Source organism: Nannobrachium achirus (assembly GCF_963921795.1).
Source record: "Nannobrachium achirus genome assembly, chromosome: 9".
Classification (NCBI taxonomy): Eukaryota; Metazoa; Chordata; class Actinopteri; order Myctophiformes; family Myctophidae; genus Nannobrachium; species Nannobrachium achirus.
Genome location: NC_137818.1, coordinates 56,540,956 through 56,566,309, shown reverse-complemented (window position 1 = coordinate 56,566,309; position 25,354 = coordinate 56,540,956). Strand labels below are relative to the sequence as shown.

Below are 25,354 nucleotides of genomic sequence, written 5' to 3'. Positions count from 1 at the left end.
TTTTGATATACTCTTAATTCGGTATCTTTGTCAGGGTATTGCGTGCTATCATCACCTTTTTACAACATGAATCCTAGTGTCACCATTCTTTTTTGGACATGATGAGAAAATAACATACAAGATACAAGCTCACGTCACAGTCTGACACGAGTTTGTAGATCGGCTATATTTGGCAATTAGATTTGGTGTAGAGGGGAAAAAGTATAGACCCCTGGGGGACATCGGTCAAAGTATATAGGGTTGAAGGGATAATATATTACACATTAGATTTTAACATCTACTCTGGTTTTGTGGAACAGTTTTCAAGTTGCTTGTTTCAGTATGTAGATATTTGATATTAATTTGATCAGACCTGTCCTTGGTTCTGGTGACTGATAATGCATTAAAATATATATTAAAAACGTCATTGAAAAAACACGGCCCTAGAAGGACAATATACCAAACCAAGGACTTGTGTTTTCAATTAAATCTAACATTCCTTCCTTCAGTTCATATACTGTAGGGAGGAATAATAAGATGATTATCAAATATCTAATACTGAATCAAGCAACTTGGTGCACACAAAAGTCAAGAGTAGACGTTAATTCACAGTGATGGAATTCGTGCTTTTTTGTGAAAGTATGGATGTACAGTAGTCACGAGCCATTGTAGTCATTCTTAGTAGTAGAGAAAAAGCCCTGTATGATTTCACAAAGACAACAAAGATAACTAAACTTTTTTTCCTCTCTCTAATATAATTGAGTAGATTTTATTTGACCCCTTCTCCCTTATTTAGTCATCACTGTTGGCCACTGCTGTACCCTACTGGCTACATCTGCCAGTTTGTCCGCCTCGTCCCATCTCAACATCCCCTGTTGACAATCGTCACCCCCAGCCCGTAAGAGTATGTTGTGCAGTGACAAATATTACCTTTCCCACCCGGCTTCCCTCCCCTGAACAAGGGCAGTTGTGTTCATATAGACGCTCTAGACCACTTTGTGGGTTGCAGAAAGATTTTTATGGGTCCCCTTTTTATAAACTACTTTTTTTTTTCTTCTTTTTTAATTATTCACAATATTAAAAAAAAACATTCCCAAAAAAGATTTTCATGAATTTCAGTAATTTCATTCATAAATAAAAGAAAAATCTAAGAGATTCCATAAATTAGAAAACAGAAGCCACAACCTGGTATACAGTGTTCCCCACATAGCACAACCTTCCATATCTTTTTTTTTTTTTTTTTAGATTTTTTTTGGGGGCTTTTTCTGCCTTTATTTGATAAAGGTCGTCTTTCTCCATGACCCTGTGATAATCTCTCACAGCCCATGTTTTGGACCATGATTCCCACTGGGTGAAAACCACTGATAACAGAGTGACATGAGACAGATGTGTTTTATTGAACTCTAGTGAGTTTCCAGTATTTCTATTTGCTATATAAAAAAAAAAAAAAAAAAAAAAAAAGATACATTTAGGAAGATACATTTGAATACCGACCGTGGCGTCGACTCATCTGTGTCTGCCCATTTCACTATTCCAATACTCTTATTCTAATCTAAAGTCTAAACATGTAAAGCACAAGCACCCTCTGCTGGTCAAATTAATAACTTACACCTAAAGACAAAATGTGACTGTCCTGCCATTCATGGGAGACTTTGAACAGTTTAAGGTTCAAGATGTTGTGCAATGACACTGTAAATCACCAATCTAATAGTCTTGATAGTCGATACTAATTTAACTAATAACTCATTTAATATCCGAGCCGTTTTTGGACTAGTTGCAAGAAAAGTTTCTGTTTACGGAATGTCAATCTCTGTAATATTTCCAAATCCTAGCCAGTCATCCTCCTGAAAGAGGAAAGAGCCACTCACTGTCCCACTTAAAACAAATGCATCCCAAAACGACTTTAAATGTGTTGAATCTCCGTCTGGGGAGCGAACACAACTCACAAATCTCCATCTAAGCTATGAGTGAGTAATGGTGGCTGAACCATGTAGGGAATCACTTAAAGGGCCATACCGATATCACTATGTAATTGTCTAATCGCAATGTTGTATGCATTTTATAGACTATTTTGTTTTAGATTTTCCATAGGTTTTTAAACACAAAATGTGATGATTTATTTTTATTCAGTCAACTTTGGCTTACCCTCGCTGGGCCATTAGATTACAGACAAATGGTCAATGATAGAATTTCTGAATGGACAAAGACATGTGGTGAAACTGGTATGGACCTCTTAATTACATTTTATAACCCGCTCAAATACACAAGCCACCTATTATGTCTATGATCTCGCGCAAATATATTCTTGAAAATGAGCAACTTAAAAGTAGAAGCCACAGTGACTGTTATCAAGAGACAAATTCTGCAGCTGTTTAACAACTGTGAGTACGATATTATATCTATGGACCATTACCTATCTAAATGAAGTTCGTAAAAGAGGGAGATATTCTGGGGTACATCACATACCGCATTACCCACTACACTAAATATTAACAGAATAAATACAAGGATGTGAAATTAAAAATTACTTAATTATAGTCTTAAATGCATAACTCACTATAAAATAAATGAATAAAAATGTCTGTGGCTACCGGATAGAATATATGGATGTATTGGGTGTTCGAAAGGGGAATGTCTCACACCAGGTGGACACAAATTTATAAGTGTATTTCTTCTTGGGAACCGTTTCCTCCATTTTCACTTTTCAGCAGAAAACTGAGCAGAGCGGGTTTGAGCGAGCACAGTGACCAGCAGTGATGCACGTCAGGCAGGATTGGTTTCACATACATTGCACATTAAATCGCAACATTACCAGTGGGAAGCACAGCAGGAAGAAAGGGTTAGAAATATGGGGAGACTCCTGCGAATATCAGGGAGGTCTGGCAGGTTCGCTGTGGACACAGTGGAGACCAGACCATGGGGGGTTTCTCAGGAACAGAACGGTTAACACTGCAGTGAAATAAAACTGATTTAAATGTGAAAGCTCACTCCTGTCACATTTAGGACATTTAGTTTACTTTCAATTCCATATCAGCAGAACAGGTTTATCATCACAAGGTAGAGCCTTGAAGACTCTTACTTGGGAATGGGTTCCATTTATTCACAAATACTGTCTAAGCTAAGATTCTGAACAATTTTTCCTTGAAGGAGGAGGAGGGGGGTAGTCTCTTGTGTGGTGCCATAGCAAGATTATTCATGAACAAATTCAGATAACACACTGTATGAGAGTGGTTTATAATGTTATAAAAACAGCATAAAATATATAGGCCTGTATATACACACAATCGTAACATCATAGAAATATGATATAACAGCCATCAGTTCATTCATGAGGTGAGTTTGACTGTACAGTGTAAATGTTGTGTACTGTATGCTATTGTTCCAAACGTAGGAGACTTCGTTTGAAGGAGCGCTCGTTTTATGGTTATACGTCACAGTTATTGTCCACGACATTGCAAGCGGCGCGAAGGCCAGCGGACCTTGGTCCTGCTCTTCGCCCCCGAGCGCCGCAGGCGCGAGTGGCCGCGAAGAGCGGGCCAGGGCCGCGCGGCCGGCGGAGCGCCGCGCGAGTTACGAAGCCGTGGTGAATGCAATCGTTATATTTATGCCCAGGCCGTAAGGCCTGGGCAAGCCCACGATAAACGCATTCACACCCGCCCGCGCAGTCCAAGTGACCACAGCCGAGCGCTCCAGACCTCCGCTCCAGCCAATCACAAGCCGCGCCTCAACGAACTCTCCTACGGTAGGAATACTCGCGTACTGTATGTGTGTTGTGTGTATGTGTATTGTGTACAGTATATTTTCATACTATGGGCTTGGAGAATGGTGCTGTGATAGTCTGTGGCGTGCCCTAGAATTCCTCGGAATAAAGTACGAGCATGCACACGTGCACTGACACGCACGCATATACACACACATGTCGGAATAGCATTGTTTTTTGTCCCCAATACCACCACATGGACACACCACTGGTGATCGTCTATCCAAGGGAGGGTGGTGTAGGGACAAAGGTGGACACCGCTCTCTTGGACATGGACAAGAACATTTTGTAATTTATATAATGTGTTGAGTATTTGTGTAGGGTCCATATCTATTTGTTCTTCCTTCCTTCTGACCTGAGTCTCTGTCTGTGGCTGTGAGTACAATCCTCTTCACTCCTCACTCTGTCAGTGACAAAGGTCCAAACAAGGCTTAACTTGAGCCTGTGGCCCAGACTTGTGCACTTGCAGGCACCTCAGTTTTCTCAAGAAGAGCCTGTTGACATTTTGATAAGTTCATAGCTCTTAAAAGTGAAGTCGGTAATAGTGCCCAGAAACGTACATTCCTCCTCTCAGTGGTTTGGCTATCTACTGTCAGAAGTGATGTTAGGCTGGGGTGAGGTGAGGTGGGTGGACATCTTGGTCATTGTCTGTGTACCACAAAGCAAAAGTATAACAATTATTCCTGAATTCAGAGTCATACTTTCCACCAGGATTACAGTGTCATCAGATTAAGAAAGCTTAAGGGAGTGTTCTCTACCACACTTAATGCACATTTGAAGTCACCCGCCTGTTTTGGCTTTTATTTGACTCTGACAAGTACACAGGCAAAGTAGAGCTGTGCATAGCTGAGCAGTGTGGCTCATTGCCAACCTCCTAATTGCACCATTATGTGAGATACTGACTTAGAGATCATGTAAATATACTGTATGACATATAATGTCCTTGTGATTTGATGATACAGTTATGATACAGTCATTACAGGCTGACAGTGACATACACAGAGAGCGTGCTGTTGCACACAAGGCCATGCAAAGAAGGAAAGGACATCACTTTCTTGGTCCCTCAATTCCAGCTGTCAGGTTTAATTGCCACAGCTGATGTTCAATGGAAGTGCATTGAAGTCAATGAGAGTCAGCTGGACAAGCTTATGATTTAACACTTTCTGAATGATTGCGACCTTCAGGAAAATAAAATAAGACTGCTGTCTTGGTTTTCTATGTGCATGCTACATTTTATTGAGGTATCTAAAGACCACAGAGTAAGTTTCAGACTGCAGTAACTATGCGTTGTTATCATGAGACCGTCAATTATTGACAGCCTTTAGACCACGTCTCACGATGACCCACTACTACACAGTCAGAAACAACCTCTGTACTTTTAGATACCTCAATAAAAACAAGATATCAGGAAACGATGTGTGATATTTCTTTTTTTTTTTGGGTCACATTCATTCAAAGATATCGTTTATATATGCTTGTCCACTGGCGTAGAACACTTAAGGTTCCTTCCGACATAGGAAAAAAACGTCTGGTTCGGACAGGCTTTCCTCAGGACATCTGAGGGTGCATGAGTTCTGGGACCGCCCATCAAATGTTCTGAATTAAGTATATTTGTAGTTATATCACCTCCGGTGTGCGAAGAATAGTTTACATGAATCTGGATCACGCTGAGGAAGGCCTGTGTGCGGAAACGTCCGCATGATCTGCTGCTTGGCGAGAACTTGTAATAAACAAGAATCCTACGTGGACCTAAGTGAGAGCTGGTATTCCTTTCTAAAAAGAGACTCTGCCATAATAGTGCACCCGTGACCCGATACACAATTATTGTGAACTACTCGATATGTGCTCCTCTCTCTCTCTTTCAAATAAAATACAATAAGATTATCATTGTATCCATAGCTCATACACCCATATCTACAATAAATGCAGGGAATCTGTATGTATGTTACATCTGTAATCTACATATCTCAAGAACCATTCGACCAATCGACTTCAAATTCTCCACACACATCGCAGACAACCCGAGGGAGAGCAGCACGTTTGTCCAGAACGGCCAGAAAGGGCTCTGGCCAATGTGGCCATGGCCCAAATGGGTCAATTGATTGCCATGGCAACCCCAGCCTAAACTTGATTTGGCAATTGCACCACACCTTTAGCCTGCTTCCAGACCATAGACCCCGCCCACTCTCAGAGTGGAGCTGAGTCTGAAATCAGGCTACCACACCTTCCCAATTCCCCACTTGCCGTTTTATTATTACTTAGTCAGTCTACTTTCAATTCCACAGTCAGTTTTCACTCTTCAATCATTCATTCTCCACAGAGGGTTACTACTGCACAAGGACTTTCCAGAACCTCTGTCCCCCCGGTATGTCCATATATGGCCATGCCCATATATGTCCGTATATTCTAATAACATCAGGGATCTCCATATATGGGCACAAAAGGGACATAGACAGACGGTTACAATGGGTATTGCATAACGGTGGGGCATGTGTTCCCTATTTGCATTGCTCCCAACTTGCTTTGTTCCCGAGTAGGCTGGTTAGTCACAAAGACAAACAGCAACTGTGGCAACCACAATGAGGTCACTCATGTTTACACTTGCACTGATTAGTCAGCTCCTGGTGTATCAGCCCTTCCTTGGGTTGATAGCAGTGATTTGTGATCAGTCAGCAGTGACAGCAGGACAGAGTGCCCTCTCAGTCCTTTTATCACTCTCCTCACTCAGCCAAATAAAGGCTGGGTAATGTGGGTATAGCTTCATTGAACCCTCAGTGCTGTGAGTCTGTGTTGTTTGTCCACACATGTCCACACGTAATTATATACGTAATTATATACAGACATTCAAGACTAAGGGCCGATTCATAGTCCAATAAGGAGCCAAACTTATTTCGGTTCGGCTCTGTCGAAACTACAATATGATGTCATTCAGCTGTTAGGGGGGCGTCACCCGGCGTAAGTTCGGCGGTTCGGTGTTGTGACTTCCCGAACTAATTTCAGTGCTAAGCGGTGCATTCTCATTCATTCAGTCCAGCTTCAAGTTCATATTTTCGGCAGTGAAGCCAAGGAAACACTGGTAGTTTGGAAGGGGACACAAGCCAACTTCAAATTGTGTGTGGCTCTGTGTAATGAGCATTGCATAGCGGATACATTAACTGCAGACTCGCTCTGGCTGGAGAGTGATGACAGACTGGGAGAGGGGCAGAAATGAGACATTGCGCGCGCACACACACACACACACACACACACACACACACACACACACACACACACACACACACACACACACATACACAGCTTTGCAGCGTGGCTCGCTAGTTGCTGCATGCAGAAAGAGAGGCGTAACGTCTATAATGTGAGCTTGTAGATTGGATGTGAGCTTGTGTGTGTGTGCGTGCGTGCGTGCGTGCGTGCGTGCGTGCGTGTGTGTGTGAATGAGAGAGAGAGAGAGACCCCTGTTCTCTCTCCATTTTCTACCCATCTGGTGCTGCTGGAGCTGGTGCGCACTTAGTCTCGCGTAGCCAGACAACTATTCCACAATCTCCGAATGCTATATAGAGTCTGGAACGGCAGCTCCCGAACGGCGAGTATCGGAAGTAGCCAGTGCTGCACTGAACTGTAGTCCCATTGGAAACATAACAGAAACACAATAGCTCAGACAAAGTCATTCGAGCGGCCTATTCTTGTTATGAGTGTATAGTTTAAGAAAACGTTTGAAAACAACATGGAAGTAACACCAACAACACCAGAGAAAGACGAAATGCCCCAAAAAATAAAGAAAGGAGACATAACGCTTCCAGTAGGACTTGTTATTGCTACTGCACCAAGGGAGCGGTTGCATCACATCCGCTTTATCTCGCACTCATCATTTCTATTCCGGTTTGCCAGACTGTGTGCCGGGAGCATTTGGCCAAATCGCGGAGGCAACAGTCTGGCCACGCGAGACTAGTGTGCACTGGACCTTCGGGGAGCCCTCCCGAACCTAAATACGTTTGGCTCCTTATTGTACTATGAATCAGCCCTAAGAGCTGTGAGCCTTTGACACACAAAAAAGCAGCATGCTTGCTTAGTGGGGCCGTGGGAAGACCATGAATTTAACTACACGATAGCTTGTTCATGATGCATGGATGTATTGTGTATTGTGATGGTTTTGACAGTAAAGCCATGTGACACAGAACAAAGATAATCTCCCCTGCCTTTTCAGTCTAGTCCAGTGTTGTGACGTTGAGTGTTGTGTTTGTAATGTGTCTGTCTTGCTGTCACTTACAGAGTGGCTTAAACAGTCATACTGGGGTCTGTAAACCAATGTGTCAGAAGCTAGTAGCTACTGGCTTAAAGTTCTGTTTCTTTCATTTTATCCTCCTATTTCCTATTTGATTACTGGGGTCACTGAGGTCTGGCCAGTCCGACCACCTGTGGACTGTGTTCTCAGCTTTCCTGTGCTCTTCTCTGCACACGCACGTGCGCGCGTGTGCACACACACACACACACACACACACACACACACACACACACACACACACACACACACACACACACACACACACACACACACAGACAGACAGAAAACAATTGTCACGCTCTGTCCCCTCAGAAGTGGACCAACAGTTCATGGGTCCGCTACAATATGTGTATGACATTCTTCTGGCCATAAATGAACACAGCATACAGCAATGACAGGTAACAGACAACCTGTCAAATCATTTACAATATCTGACTTACAGTACATATATGCTATATTCTTTTATTAAGAGTGAATAACGAGCAGACACCTTAAGGCTTGGCACACACTGTTTCTCTCTAAGATCCTAGATGTTTCTTTCCCAGAGGATAATGAGCTAAATGTCCTCTTAGTGCCACATTCAGCACAAAATGATTACACACGAATTTCTATCTGCACCTGTAACATTGGAATGCACACACAGTTCTGTTCTACCACTCAAATCTTTATAAACGTTTATATAAATTAATTACATTTTCATTACACAAGAAAATGCCCGTAGCCCGCCTGTATTATGACCTGTCCCAGACGCCATGAGAGGTCTGGTAGCACAAGTTCAGAAATGTATTGTGGCTAAACCATTCAATGTTTTATAAACCAACGGTACTAGTTTAAATCTTTTTTATTTACCTGACAGGGAGCCAGTGTAGCAATCTAAGAAGGGAGTGGGAGTGATATGATTCACTTTATTGTTATTATTCAAGTAAGGTATTAGTAAGACTACACTGACACTGGCTGTGTGCAAAGCGCAGCAGTGCACGTCAGTGGCACGTGTGTGGCGCCCATGGCACCAATAGGGCGCTCTGCACCGCATGAAACACCACTGAGAAAACACAACAGTGCGAGAAATGTGTTGTGTCATGAGTATTCCAGGCAACTTGATTCATCACCTGAATCGCCAATCTCCAATGTCTCACCAGGCATTCTTGTTTTTGGTAAGGTTTTTTATAATGACAGGATTGTGTGCCATACAACTCTAGCTGTTTCTCTATTTCAATGATCAGTCTCTATCTCTAGAAAAATGGGTTACAAAAATCGTGGGATACAAAAAAGTAAAAAATAAATAAAAAAATACTCAAAATGGGATCCAATGCCTCTCTGCTTGGCACTCCGTATCAAAGGTTGGGGGTAAATCCCTGCGACATTGGGTGGACATACTAGCATCATGTCCAGGGGGTGTACATCAAGCGGCCTCACGCTACAGAAGCGGGAGATAGGCCTCATGGCTTGGCGAGGCTTACTTACTTTATTTACTTAGATAAGTGGTGCAGAGGGGAAAAAAAGGAGCGGATTGATTATAGAGCATTGATTGGGGCCCTTAGATCTTGTGGTGGGGCTATAGCTGGCATATACTGTAGAATAGATATAATCAAATAAAAATGTATTACCGTAATTGCTGGAATATAAGCCGCACCTGAATATAAGCTGCATCAGCTAAATTTAGAACAAAAAACGAATGTTTACATATAGGCCGCAACTGACTATAAGCCACAGGTGTCCTTCCTGCTTCCTGCTAGAGTGCCCCTGGTGGCCGTTAGCTGTAAAAAATCCATATATAAGCCGCACCGTTGTATAAGCCGCAGGGTTCAAAACATGGGAAAAAAGCTGCGGCTTTTAGTCCGGCAATTATGGGTATTTATTAAGCCCGACTTGTTAGGAAGCATGTGTACTAAACCAAAAAATTCGAAAGTTTTGCCTAGAATGTGCCCAGTAGAGTACAAATCTGATAGACAAGGCACCCGGTACGGTGTTTTGGTGCTTATTTTGGCCAGTATGACTTTGTGCATTAGTCTACTCATAGGTTACTCTGTGGCTTCTGGAGGTTGACAATGAACCAGTGTGACCACGGCATGGTGCCGCGCTATGAGCTTGTAGATCTGTTATTTTTTAAAATATTTAAAAAATGTGTGCAAATCTTTGAATAGCCTATATATTTTTCAAAGCAAACTTTTGTGACTCAAATCTCTGCTACTGGGGGTCCCTGAAACAACGTATTTTGAGATGTGGGTCTGCGGCCAAATACATGTAATTTTGGGGGTCCTTGACATGAAAAAGTTTGAGAACCACTGATTTAGAAGAAGGATTTAGAAGACATTGAATCGAGACAATATATTCAAAGACGTAAAAAGTTCATTTGGGGGTGAATTACTCCTTTAAAGGAGTAGTTCACCTATCAATTACTCAGCCCATGGAGTAATTGGGGTGATGTGTATTCTTTGTGACGATTAAATTAACCTCCCTTCCGCACGCACGCACGCACGCAGCAAGGTGTGGATTTCATTTCAGAAGTTACGTGACTTACATTTTATATAATGAAATGACCCCAAAATTGTGGAATTATGAGGGTAGCAACTTTTTCATCCACAATGTTAATCGTTAGCTTAAAGGAGTAGTTCACCGCCCAAGATTAGTTATTTCCTATCAATTATACAACCCATGAAGGCTGGAATTCATGGAGATGTTTTAGTTTTTATCTCATTCCTGAGCCAATAATTTGATTGCATTGTGACCTTGTAGATTTGCAATGTTCACCCCAGAATAGGGACATGTGGTTACTCTCATGAATCTCTCTCTCTCTCAGACCTTCTCTCGCACTCCCTCTCTCAGCAGCCATCTCCTGTCTGTAGGGCTGTCACGATTATGACATTTGACATGACAATTAATTGTCACTCAAATAATTGCGATTAACGATTTAGTTGTGTTTTTGTCGTTGACAATTACATTTCTGTTTGGCTTTTAGGCTTTGAAGTTGCACATGGCAGATAAACATACAAAGAAATGACTGACATATTTGACAACTTTATAATTAAAGAAGAACATTGATTGTGGAAATAGCCAATCTACAAGCTCACAACGTGTCGCATCGCGACAGATCAATGTTCAAAAAATCTGAACATTTTTTCAAAATGGAAATGATTATGACAAAATAATTACAATTATGTCATAATTGTGACAGGCCTACCTCTACCTGTCTGTTTTTATTATAGCTTGTCAGTAGGAGGCAGACCGTCTATAAATGGGGCTGTCTGTGAGTCTGTTCCATTGGCTCTGTCCGGGGCTCATGCATCTCACAAACTACTGGACCGATCAGTGCAAAATTATTGTGCATGCCGGCAGTAGGCCAAGGAAGTACAGTACATCCCCACATGGTTTATCTTTTTTGAAATATTTCACTTTTAATTTTATAATGGAAGTCAGTGGCATTTTTGCCAGACCCATGAAATGGGTAGGCCTACATAAGCAAATGTCGGTCTGTCCGGGTTTTCTATATAAAGGGTATATATGATGATGACATGATGATGACATGCCTACAAAAGGCATGATGTCATAAATGATGATGACAGACAGGGGGTCTGGCACAACCAGGTTGACCTGGTCTAGTTTTTTTATGTGGTTGCCCTAACAGGGCATCCAGACTATAGTAGGCTACTTGTCTGACTTTATTCTTTCCATCTTTCCGGATAAACTATTTTGCTGCGCTACTCCTCCCACAATTTTGGTGGCACGCACTTTCACCATGTGTCACATCGACCGGCTTCATCGGGAATCGTCTGGGTGCATTTTGCTAAGAGATATGTTATATACAGTATATAGTCTAATTTATATTAATTTATTTGTGAATTGACTTGAATGGGAAAATACAAAATCTTTACTTTTCCCAAATATGGAGATGATGACATCATAGATGTCATTTTTGTTCTTTTCCCCCCATTTAAGAAGCTTGATTTCTTTTAAAACAACATATTTGATATTGATCAATTGACTCTTTCATCAAGAAGGTACAAAGGCGTGAGGAGGTAAACATGGTCGATTATTATGCCATCCTGGCAGTGTCCAAAACAGCCTCTCAAGAAGACATCAAGAACGCATACAAGAAGCAGGCACTGATATGGCATCCAGACAAGAACCCTGACACCAAGGACAAGGCAGAGAAGAAGTTTAAAGAAGTGGCTGAGGCCTATGAAGTTCTGTCTGACGAGAATAAGCGGGTGGAATACGACCACATGAGACACAGTCGAGGCTCCTCCTATTATCCCGCAGGTTTCTCATCGGATATCCCAGGTTTCGCATTCCGCAGTCCAGGCGAGGTGTTCTTCTGGTATGACAGTGTGGATGACAGTGAATATTCTCTTTTTGACAAAGCCAAGCTGATGGATATGGAATGGAACTTTAAAAGAGATCATTATAAAAATAGAAAGAAAACTTGGAGACATTCAAAGAGATAGTCTTGGCTATCTCCAGTTGGACTTTTAGGGACTTTTCACATAAGAATATGTGTCCCAGCATAGCAGAGGGGCAGTCATTTCGGAAAGCACAGCTTTAGACCAGCCCTGAAATTATTATTATTATTATTTTTTCTAAAATGTGATAAAGCCACAAAAGTATTTCATAAATATCAGGCTACATTTCACTTAAACGCCAGAGCTTAACTCTGCATGTAAATAAGACTTTTTTTAAATTAATGTGAAGAGAAACCTGACATTTTGCAGGTTACATTTTATCTAAAAGGCTGAATTTCTCAGATCTAGTATTTCTGCATGGCATAACTCTATAAGCTATATCTACAAAACTGTTGGGTCAATCTTCACAACCATATATAACCAATATATCATTTTGTAGCTATGATTCCCAGCTTTCAAATGAAATGAAAACATGAAAATGAAAAAAAATTCAATGACTAGACCTCATCTGTTATTTTTTAAAATATTTAAAAAATGTGTGCAAATCTTTGAATAGCCTATATATTTTTCAAAGCAAACTTTTGTGACTCAAATCTCTGCTACTGGGGGTCCCTGAAACAACGTATTTTGAGATGTGGGTCTGCGGCCAAATACATGTAATTTTGGGGGTCCTTGACATGAAAAAGTTTGAGAACCACTGATTTAGAAGAAGGATTTAGAAGACATTGAATCGAGACAATATATTCAAAGACGTAAAAAGTTCATTTGGGGGTGAATTACTCCTTTAAAGGAGTAGTTCACCTATCAATTACTCAGCCCATGGAGTAATTGGGGTGATGTGTATTCTTTGTGACGATTAAATTAACCTCCCTTCCGCACGCACGCACGCACGCAGCAAGGTGTGGATTTCATTTCAGAAGTTACGTGACTTACATTTTATATAATGAAATGACCCCAAAATTGTGGAATTATGAGGGTAGCAACTTTTTCATCCACAATGTTAATCGTTAGCTTAAAGGAGTAGTTCACCGCCCAAGATTAGTTATTTCCTATCAATTATACAACCCATGAAGGCTGGAATTCATGGAGATGTTTTAGTTTTTATCTCATTCCTGAGCCAATAATTTGATTGCATTGTGACCTTGTAGATTTGCAATGTTCACCCCAGAATAGGGACATGTGGTTACTCTCATGAATCTCTCTCTCTCTCAGACCTTCTCTCGCACTCCCTCTCTCAGCAGCCATCTCCTGTCTGTAGGGCTGTCACGATTATGACATTTGACATGACAATTAATTGTCACTCAAATAATTGCGATTAACGATTTAGTTGTGTTTTTGTCGTTGACAATTACATTTCTGTTTGGCTTTTAGGCTTTGAAGTTGCACATGGCAGATAAACATACAAAGAAATGACTGACATATTTGACAACTTTATAATTAAAGAAGAACATTGATTGTGGAAATAGCCAATCTACAAGCTCACAACGTGTCGCATCGCGACAGATCAATGTTCAAAAAATCTGAACATTTTTTCAAAATGGAAATGATTATGACAAAATAATTACAATTATGTCATAATTGTGACAGGCCTACCTCTACCTGTCTGTTTTTATTATAGCTTGTCAGTAGGAGGCAGACCGTCTATAAATGGGGCTGTCTGTGAGTCTGTTCCATTGGCTCTGTCCGGGGCTCATGCATCTCACAAACTACTGGACCGATCAGTGCAAAATTATTGTGCATGCCGGCAGTAGGCCAAGGAAGTACAGTACATCCCCACATGGTTTATCTTTTTTGAAATATTTCACTTTTAATTTTATAATGGAAGTCAGTGGCATTTTTGCCAGACCCATGAAATGGGTAGGCCTACATAAGCAAATGTCGGTCTGTCCGGGTTTTCTATATAAAGGGTATATATGATGATGACATGATGATGACATGCCTACAAAAGGCATGATGTCATAAATGATGATGACAGACAGGGGGTCTGGCACAACCAGGTTGACCTGGTCTAGTTTTTTTATGTGGTTGCCCTAACAGGGCATCCAGACTATAGTAGGCTACTTGTCTGACTTTATTCTTTCCATCTTTCCGGATAAACTATTTTGCTGCGCTACTCCTCCCACAATTTTGGTGGCACGCACTTTCACCATGTGTCACATCGACCGGCTTCATCGGGAATCGTCTGGGTGCATTTTGCTAAGAGATATGTTATATACAGTATATAGTCTAATTTATATTAATTTATTTGTGAATTGACTTGAATGGGAAAATACAAAATCTTTACTTTTCCCAAATATGGAGATGATGACATCATAGATGTCATTTTTGTTCTTTTCCCCCCATTTAAGAAGCTTGATTTCTTTTAAAACAACATATTTGATATTGATCAATTGACTCTTTCATCAAGAAGGTACAAAGGCGTGAGGAGGTAAACATGGTCGATTATTATGCCATCCTGGCAGTGTCCAAAACAGCCTCTCAAGAAGACATCAAGAACGCATACAAGAAGCAGGCACTGATATGGCATCCAGACAAGAACCCTGACACCAAGGACAAGGCAGAGAAGAAGTTTAAAGAAGTGGCTGAGGCCTATGAAGTTCTGTCTGACGAGAATAAGCGGGTGGAATACGACCACATGAGACACAGTCGAGGCTCCTCCTATTATCCCGCAGGTTTCTCATCGGATATCCCAGGTTTCGCATTCCGCAGTCCAGGCGAGGTGTTCTTCTGGTATGACAGTGTGGATGACAGTGAATATTCTCTTTTTGACAAAGCCAAGCTGATGGATATGGAATGGAACTTTAAAAGAGATCATTATAAAAATAGAAAGAAAACTTGGAGACATTCAAAGAGATAGTCTTGGCTATCTCCAGTTGGACTTTTAGGGACTTTTCACATAAGAATATGTGTCCCAGCATAGCAGAGGGGCAGTCATTTCGGAAAGCACAGCTTTAGACCAGCCCTGAAATTATTATTATTATTATTTTTTCTAAAATGTGATAAAGCCACAAAAGTATTTCATAAATATCAGGCTACATTTCACTTAAACGCCAGAGCTTAACTCTGCATGTAAATAAGACTTTTTTTAAATTAATGTGAAGAGAAACCTGACATTTTGCAGGTTACATTTTATCTAAAAGGCTGAATTTCTCAGATCTAGTATTTCTGCATGGCATAACTCTATAAGCTATATCTACAAAACTGTTGGGTCAATCTTCACAACCATATATAACCAATATATCATTTTGTAGCTATGATTCCCAGCTTTCAAATGAAATGAAAACATGAAAATGAAAAAAAATTCAATGACTAGACCTCAGCTGTCACATATGTCCCCCCCCCCCCCCCCCCCCCCCCCCCGTGGCATATTAATTGTTATTGTCCATTATGACTAGGATCTAAAAATCTATCTTGCAACAAAAAGGGAGAAATAACCGAGTTACGACTATAGTGAATGGGAATTGTATGCAATTAAGCTAAATGCAAGTAAAAATGGTAAATGGTGCATTTACAGTATAGCACCTTTATCCATGGTGCCTTACAGAGATTGTACATTACATTCACCCATTCAAACACACATTCATAACACAGATGGCAGAGGACACAATGCAAGGCACCAACCTGCACAACGGGAGCAATTAGGGGTTCAGAGTCTTGCTCAAGGACATTTCAACAGTAACTTTGGGGACCCCGTTCAATAAATTGAGTTGAATGGGGGAAAAAACTTTTCCCAAATATGGAGATGACTGACATCATAGATAGACGTCATAGACCACCTGAGACTGGCACACTATGCCCATATATGGGCATTCCAAGATATGGGCTTAATATTGATGACATCACCCAGCAGGCACGGTCAGGACCTGGACCAATCAGTGACGTCTCGATTGGGGCCAGATCAAGTCAAACCATGACTATTCGGATCTGGCCTAGAATATCACCTGATTTCAACCAACATAAATCCTACACACGAAAACGGACGTCCTGGATTAATCAGAGAGAGTCCGATCGAGGCCCGATAAATATCATAACTAGTCAGATATGTCCCAGATTATAACCTTACATGCTCATATTTCAACTAACATTAATCCTATAGTCCATATGACGTCCTGGTAATGACATCAAGATCATCCCCATAAGGGCTATGATCTGACCTAGTTCTGAACGTCACTGGAGTCACCGGAGGATGTTATCATAACGTCTTCATGACGTCATTTGGCTTGCAGGGCAGGGATCTCCATATATTGCCATTAATTTATTTGTGAATTAATTTTCCCCATTGACAAGTTCAAATGGTAAGACGGAATTAATTTGCAAGTGTGACTCGTTCGAGTTTGAATCATACGGTTCACTGCAGCTCAACAGGCATATTCGACAAGGAGTGACAAGAATAACAAATTGCTCTCACCCTTTCTCCATCAATAATAAATATCTACAAGCTCCCACACTAGTCAATTACTATACCGCTATAAATGTTTATCTATCTGTGATATTTATACATATATTACATACTGTACCTACACATACATTTAATACATACATAAATGTCAAAGTGAGCTGAAACCTTTGAACTGGGGACCCTCCAAAATAATCACATGAACTTTCAGTATAGTATCGTTTTAGTATAGTGTGCAGTGGTTCCCAAACTTTTCAGGTCGAGACCCAAAAGAGAAGTTAGACGTTTTTCGGGACCCAAACTAGTGAAAACAGCCGATGTACAAGCTCACAACGCGTGCTTCGCGCTGCGTTGAAAGCTTGTAGATCGGCTATTCTCACTACATGTATTTTCGAATTCATGGAATTTCTTCGATTCTCTTTGATTTCTTCATGAAATTGTTGCAAAAATGGACAAAATGGAGTACAAAAAATAAAGGGACCCATAAAAATGGGTCCGTGACTCACAAATGGGTCCCAACCCAGTGTTTGGGAACCAGTGGTTTATCGTGTAGATATTATTTTATTTAAAAAATCATGTGGGGTCCGGAGTCCAGACCCACAGGTTGAGAATGACTGGTTTAGTGTGTGAAAGTCCTGTCTCTCTAGGTCGTCTTCAGACGAGCCTTCCATCGTCGCTTCCAGTCATCCCGGTTCTCCATACATCCAGCCAGCTCGTTGGTGCTTTGCACTCCTGCATCTTTCTTGAGTACATCCACATGTTAGTGTGGGACGTCCACGTGACTGGTGTCCACAGCACCAGTTTGCTGGCTGGCAGCTCCTGGTGTCTTGGTAGTGTCCTGCAAGTCTCATTCTATTATGGCTATTATGGGCTATGGCTATGAGATAAAGTCCAATGATTGGATGATGAGAACAGAGAGAGAGAGAGAGAGAGAGAGAGAGAGAGTCTGTGTCACGTTGTGATGCATTGTGACCTTGTAGATCTGCAATGTTCACCCCAGAATAGAGACGTGGTTACTGACAAGGCAAGCAACATGTATGAAAATTTTCCCTAAAACAAAATGGACTTTTAAAGTTCTGTTTGGAACTCTGAGAATTAAATGAATGTTCAGGAATTTACAGTATGTGAAATCTCTCATGAATCTCTCTCTCTTTCAGCTTCTCTCACCAGTGGCGTAAGCTCAGCAAAAGCTACCGTATGGCAACATGACTGGTGTCTTGTACGCGCGCCTTCGCTTGCGTGCAAGACACTAGTCATGTTGCCATACCTTTGCAACAGGCATGATATTTATTTTAAGAAGTACTTTTTCCCCCCTGCCCTATCCAATTGACGCCTCTGTCTCTCACCAGCCATCTCCTGTCTGTAGGGCTATCACAATTATGTCTTTTGACATGACTATTAACTGTAACTCAAATAATTGCGATTAACATTTCTGTTTGGCTTTTAGGCTTTGAAGTTGCATATGGCAGATAAATATACAAAGAAATTACTGACATTTGACAACTTTATAATTAAACTAGACCAGGTCAACCTGGTTGTGCCAGACCCCCTGTCTGTCATCATCATTTATGACATCATACCTTTTGTAGGCATGTCATCATCATGTCATCATCATATATACCCTTTATATAGAAAACCCGGACAGACATTTGCTTATGTAGGTCTACCCATTTCATGGGTCTGGCAAAAAGAACATTGATAGTGGAAATAGCCGATCTACAAGCTCACAACCTGTAGATCTGCTATTTCCACTATTCTTGAAAACGTTTCAAAATATTTGATCATTTTTCAAACAACAAAATAATTATGATTATGTCAAATAATTGTGATTAGACTTTTATGTAATAATTGTGACAGGCCTACCTGTTTTTATTATGGCTTGTCTCAGTAGGAGGCCAGCTGTCTATAAATGTCTGAGTCTGAGTCCATATATTGCCATTACTACTTACTTACAAAATTCAAATGTGACTCACATCTCGGCAACCACACTTGCAATTTCTCAGAATTTCATCTTTGTAGTTTTCCCCTAACCATTGTTTTGTCATACGACATACCTTGTTGGCCAGTCTTATTATTTAAGTGAACGAAGGCTCTCATGTCATACGGGCAGTTGACAGGTTGCTATAGTTACTTTGAATGTTGGATCCCCATATGGAGATACCTGACACATCTCACTAAGTCTGACCTTACAAGCTCCATATTTGGACCTGGACAAGATCCATCCATCCATCCATCCATCTTCAACCGCTTATCCGGAATCGGGTCGCGGGGGTAACGGTTCCAACTGAGACTTCCAGATTTCCTTATCCTGAGCAACTTCCTCCACTCCCTCCGGGAGTATACCGAGGCGTTCCCAGGCCAGTTTGGAGATATAATCCTTCCATCTGGTCTTAGGTCTGCCACGGGGTCTCCTCCCAGTGGGACGTGCATCGAGGACCTTCCTAGGAAGGCGCTCGGGGGGGCATCCATACTAGATGCCCGAACCACCTAAGCTGACTCCTTTCCAAGTGAAGGAGCAGCGGACGGTTCTACCTCCATATATGGAGACAGTGCCATATTATGGAACCGGCAAAGACATCTAGCTGCTGACATTAGTATGACGGGTTCTGATGTCACACTATGTAAAGAGTGGCATTACCCACCAAGATTGAGCACAAGCTCTACTCCGACACGACACCTATATAGTCTATAATCACTAGCCAGCTCTCACAGAGAGACCCCATAGCCTTCCGTACGAGTCGGGATATCTGGCCTTACAACATTCATAGTGATCAATTGACTGATTTATCCAGAAGGTACAAACAGCGTGAGGAGGTAAACATGGTTGATTACTATGCCATCCTGGCAGTGTCCAAAACAGCCTCTCAAGAAGACATCAAGAAAGCATACAAGAAGCAGGCACTGATATGGCATCCAGACAAGAACCCAGACACCAAGGACAAGGCAGAGAAGAAGTTTAAAGAAGTGGCTGAGGCCTATGAAGTTCTGTCTGACGAGAATAAGCGGGCGTTATACGACCACATGAGACACAGTCAAGGCTCCTCCTGTTATCCTGCAGGTTTCTCTTGGGATTTCGAAGGTTTCGCATCCCGCAGTCCAGGCGAGGTGTTCTTCTCGTATGACAGTGTGGATGATAGTGATGACAATGACGAAGCCCTACAGATGGATCTGGCATGGAACTTTAAAAGAGATCATCATAAAAAAAGAGATAAAAGATGAAATGATTTGATCAAATGCTGATCCGAACAGCCTGACACAGTGCTACACTGAGGCCCATGTGCGTTTAATTTGGCATGATTGAACCTGCGCTGTATTGAAAGGTTTACTTGTGGGGATCAGGTATTCCATAAGCTTTGTCACTCAGTATTACGGGAAATTATTCCCTGCAGTTGTGCCCCCTTGGAGATGGGTCCATGTGCTGCAGTTTTGACAACTGGAGTCATGCATTTCCACCGGCTGATGGCACATGTCATGCATGCATGACATTCAAAGAAATAGTCACTTTTGACTTTTTTTCCCCTTTGCATATTAATTGTTATTAGACATTATGACTATGGATATAAAAGTGTGTCATTCTTTTAAAATTTCCTGCTACAAAAAAAGGAGAAATAACTGTGTTACGACTATAGTGAATGGGAATTGTATGCAATGAAGCGGAATGCAAGTAAAAATGGTAAATGGTGCATTTATATAGTGCCTTTATCCAAGGTGCCATACAGAGATTTTGCATTACATTCACCCATTCACACACAACCTAATCGCAACTAAGGGTTTTAGTTTTTGAGTCTTGCTCAAGGACACTTCGAGAGTAACTTTTGGGAGCCCGGGAATCGAACTGGGAACCTTCAGGTTGCCAAGCGGCCACTCTACCCCTGAACCACTTTCGCCCAAGTCTTAGCCATGTCCAGCTATTTTGTCCAATACTGTTCCATCACATGATGGTGTCACTTACCAAAAGCACTAATGCGCTGTTCATTTCAGTGAACGAATCATTACGTTCACGTTCATTGCAACGATCAGTTCAAATTATTTGTTTGCTATTCAACACTAGTAAATAATAGTAATTTTTAGGATGTACTGTAGTATAATTGCTACCCTGAGACTGGGAGTTTGCGGTTTAATCCCCGTGGCCATGTCAAACAAAAGACCATAAAAATTGTATGGTTCCTGCTTGGTACTCAACATCAAGGGTTTGATTGTTGGTAGGTCCCTGGCTGTGACAGGTTAGCATCATGTCCAGGGGGTATAATTGTACATTTGATTTATTTATTAGATCCTCATTAGCTTACTGTACTGTTTACAGCAGCTATTCTGACTGGGGTCTCAACCTTCATCAACAACAACAACAACAACAACAACAACAACAACACACATTTTACATCAATACATAACATTCATACAACACGCTCATCACAAATGATGATGATACAATACAACACAAATACATAATTTGACATAATTTATGTTGTATCTTTTTTTTAATTGGGTGTGATATAAGTAAAGGTAAAAGTAATGTAAAAGTAATTTTCAGGAGAGGGAACTCAAACAGTATACAGGATAAGTTGGATGTGATGAAACAAACAAACAAAGAGCAGAAAGAATGTGAACTGGAAGAATATACAATCTAAGCTGATAAATGGTCTATGTGGGGTTCTCTCTCCTGATTTGCTAAAGAATTATGAGAGATGCAGAGACCCCTGTTACTCAACAAAAACTCACTATAGCAATGGCTGGGTGGATTTCCTTCAGCATAGTTGATACCTTACCTTCACCATCCTGACAAAATACCTTGCTGTTATGTTTTCCAACAGCCATTGAGGAAAGTGACCAGAAGGAGCCTGAGGGTGAGCTACCTGTGACTCCCCCAAACCAACCTCCAGAGAATCTGCTTGTGACTCCTCTAAACCAACCAGGAGAGAAGATGCCTGAGACTCCTCCAACTCAACCTCCAGAGAATCTGCCTGTGACTCCTCCAATACAACCTCCAGATAAGGTGCCTGAGACTTCCACAACTCAACCTCCAGATAAGATGCCTGAGACTTCCACAACTCAACCTCCAGATAAGATGCCTATGACCGCTCAAAACCAACCCGTAGAGAAGCTGCCTGAGACTCCTCCAACACAACCTCCAGATAAGCTGCCTTTGTCTCCTCCAACACAACCTTCAGAGAAGCTGCCTGTGACGCCTCTAAACCCACCTGTAGAGAAGCTGACTCCTCCAACACAACCTCCGGAGAAGGTGCCCGTGACCGCGACGAAAGGACCACCACAGAAGCCGCCCGTGACTATTCCAAAAAAGGAACCTGCAGAGAAACCAGCCTCGGACGCATCATCCTCTTCGGAGCGTGTTGCCGAGCCGCCCCCGCCGCAGAAGGATGGAGCTCGGGGGACAACAAAGGCGTCGCTGAACAACGGCGGCGTCTCAAAGAAGCAGTCCGCGGATGCAGCCTCTTCCTCCATACCGCTCACCCCTCCTCCAGAGCCCAGTCAACTTCCTGCCCCAGAGGACCCACGTGTGTCAGCTTCCAAACGTCATGAACCGGGGCCTCCTAGATCAGGGGCCCGTCGTGCATCATCTTCCAAACATCAGAGTCCCAGATCCCCAGAGTCCCCACATGCATCAGATACCAAACATCATGAAACGGGGCCTCCTCCTGACCCAAGGACCCAACGTGCATCAGCCTCCAAAAATAATGAAACGGGGCCTCCCGCCCCAGGGGCCCAACGCGCGTCAGCTTCCAAACCTCATGAAACGGGGCCTCCTCTCGACCCAAGGGCCCAACGCGTGCCAGCTTCCAAACATCATGGACCCCACGGTGCCCTTATGGTCACCAAGACCGCGTTCGTCATACCCAAGAAGCAGCCGGCCGTTCCTCAGCCTCCGGCTGCCTCATCGGGCGGCCCGCCGCCCTCCGCGGCGGCCCCTGAAACCAGGAACCTCCCAGTGGCGCCCGCTCCCATCGCCCCGTCCTCCAGGCCCTCCCAGCCCAACACTCAGGTCAGACAGAGCATCCAGCGCTCCCTCACCAGCATCCTGCTCAAAAGGTGAGAACTGGGTCACAGCCAGGCTGTGGTGGGAATGTTTCTCGTATGTTTTACGTACGTACATGTATCAATACTGCAGTGCAATCTTGTCTGGAATTCAAAATTGACTTGAGTAAAAGTACAAAACTATATGTAGTTTTCAAATGTATAATAAGCTTTTGAAAATAGCCAATCTACAAGCTCACAACGCGTCATATCGATCTGCTATTTTCTAAGATTTTGTACTGCCCTAAGTACTTTTTAATGCCCATACTTTCGTACTTTTATTCAAGTACATTTTGAATTCTGGACTTTTATTTGAAGCAGTGTACCGGTACTTTAAATTAAGTAAGAAATTAACTTTTTCCACCACTGCTGACAGGTAAACGCTGTGTCACTGTGTGCCAGCGGCGACATTTCGTGTAGAGTATCGATTTGTCATTTGTGACAAGGAAGTATATAGGGCTTACATTAAGTATTGTACTTTTACATTAAATTAATTTCAAGCAGAACAGTAATAGCTGACTAATCATATTTCTATTTGTCAAGGGTGTGTGACTGTGAGGATTTGGAGATGTCCGAGAGTGAAGTTGGAAAGCTTGTCACAAGCATTGAGATGGAGATGTTTGACATATTTCGCAACACAGACAGCAAATACATGAACAAGTACAGAACTATAATGTTCAACCTGAAAGACCCCAGGAACAAGGTTTGTTCACACTCGACAAAAAGCCTGTCATGCTTCTCTTTAATGTCCATCCCTACTCTGCCAGGAGAGTATGTTTTTTTCTGTTATGAGTTGGACATGTCAATATCTGACAAACACTTCCATGTGATGTTTTACGTTGTAGGCGGTCTGATGTTTTCCAGCGCCTTTTTTATATGTCAGATTTTCACATGTCCTCTTCACAACAGAATGGTAGGATTCAGGTTTAAGAAATTTGCCAACACCCCTTTTAAAGGAGCAATAAGTGATCCTTTAACCCATTCAGGCCGGGAACACATTTTGCTGTTTGGGAGGGGCTTACAGTACATGTACAGTATGTAGCAACATATTTGTTTTGTAGGCTAATTTCAGATTTAGCCCTATTCTATAGGTTAGGCCTAAATGGGTTAAGTGATATTTTAAGTGCATGCCCCATATAGGCTCTAATGCAGCCTGACAGCGAGATTGTTTCCCTTGTGATTCCTAAGCCTGTCAGTCCCTGTGGGTTTCCTGTCTATCTCTACTGTACCATCCAAATTAAGGCAGAAATGCCCCCGCCCCACATTGTGTCTCGTCTCCAGGGCTTATTGTATAAGGTCGCGAGTGGAGAGATCAGTCCCTTCAGGCTGGCCAGGATGAGTCAGAGGGACATGCAGGCCACTAAAGCACCTGAACCCACCAAGAAGGAAACTGCCGAGGTATAGTAGTTGGATGAAGCGCAGCGAATACGAAAGCAGATATAATATTAGTTAACGCTGTTCTACACGCTCCGTCTGTCCTAACCTTTTCTCATTCGTGTGAACATGTGTCATGTGTAGGTTAAGGACTCTGCTGCCAAGGATACATGTACACTGCAGAAGCCTGATGCAGTCAAGGTTGATTTGCCCAGTTTGAATCCCCCCAGGTCTGATAGAAACACTGTGAGTAGTCGCCCCCCTCACCTGAATTGAACACATAACTTACACTTATTATCTGGTAATATTTGTATTAGGCTTGTCGCTGTGGTAACTTTTCACACCCAGTTAGAATTATCCTCAGAACAACTAACCAGGTTTGCCATTGCGGCTGTAACACATGGCACTGTCACAGACCTTAAAGGACAACTTTGTTTTTTTACAACAAGGGTTCATATTTTAGATGGTCATCAGGGAAAAGAAAAAATTAGTGTTAAAATGTTTTCATTTACTTTTTATCGTTTTAGTGATTTTAACGATTTTGATTTGCATGCATGCCCCCAGGTTGGGGGCATGCATGCAAGTGGCTAAATGTGTATAAGCCCATTCCCAAGATGCACCGCAATCTTTCATGGGCAAATGTGACTTATGGGGGCTGTTGTAAACGGTAACAAAGAAAATGACGGCTTATCGTGTCTAAAAAGACATATTTAGCCACGTGTACGCATGCCCCCACCCACTGAAATCAAAATACTAAAATCGCTAAAACAATAGAAAGCAGTAAATGAAAACATTTTAACACTCATCTTTCCTTTTCTCTAATTACAATCTAAAATATGAAACCATGTTGTAAAAAAACTAAGTTGTCCTTTAAGTACAACACTCCCATGTTAATCAATGTACTGTATGTATTTACTCCTATTTAAAGACGACCCCGGTCATAAGATTATTGACTCAGGAATGTGACAGAAACCCACAAAAATCTACTACTCCTTTTAAATGGATATTTCACTTTCAAACATGTTTGAAAGTAAAATATCTCTTTAAGGCTGCACATTTTTATATTAACTGAGTTTTTAGATTTGCTATTTTTTCGCCCAAGAGTAGGTACACTAGGGTTCATGTGGTTAAAT

At 41.9% G+C, this 25,354-nt stretch overlaps 1 protein-coding gene across 1 annotated transcript in view; it reads left to right on the top strand.

The window, feature by feature from the left end:
* LOC308290997 (death-inducer obliterator 1) overlaps positions 1–25,354 on the top strand; it is a gene marked incomplete at its 3' end in the record, with an annotated part of 62,564 nt that overhangs the window by 11,940 nt on the left and 25,270 nt on the right. The window contains exons 8-11 of the mRNA XM_080732910.1: positions 21,629–22,862; positions 23,391–23,550; positions 24,129–24,245; positions 24,366–24,467. Coding sequence (XP_080589036.1) covers positions 21,629–22,862; positions 23,391–23,550; positions 24,129–24,245; positions 24,366–24,467 — 1,613 coding nt within the window. The remainder of the gene's footprint in view (positions 1–21,628; positions 22,863–23,390; positions 23,551–24,128; positions 24,246–24,365; positions 24,468–25,354) is intronic.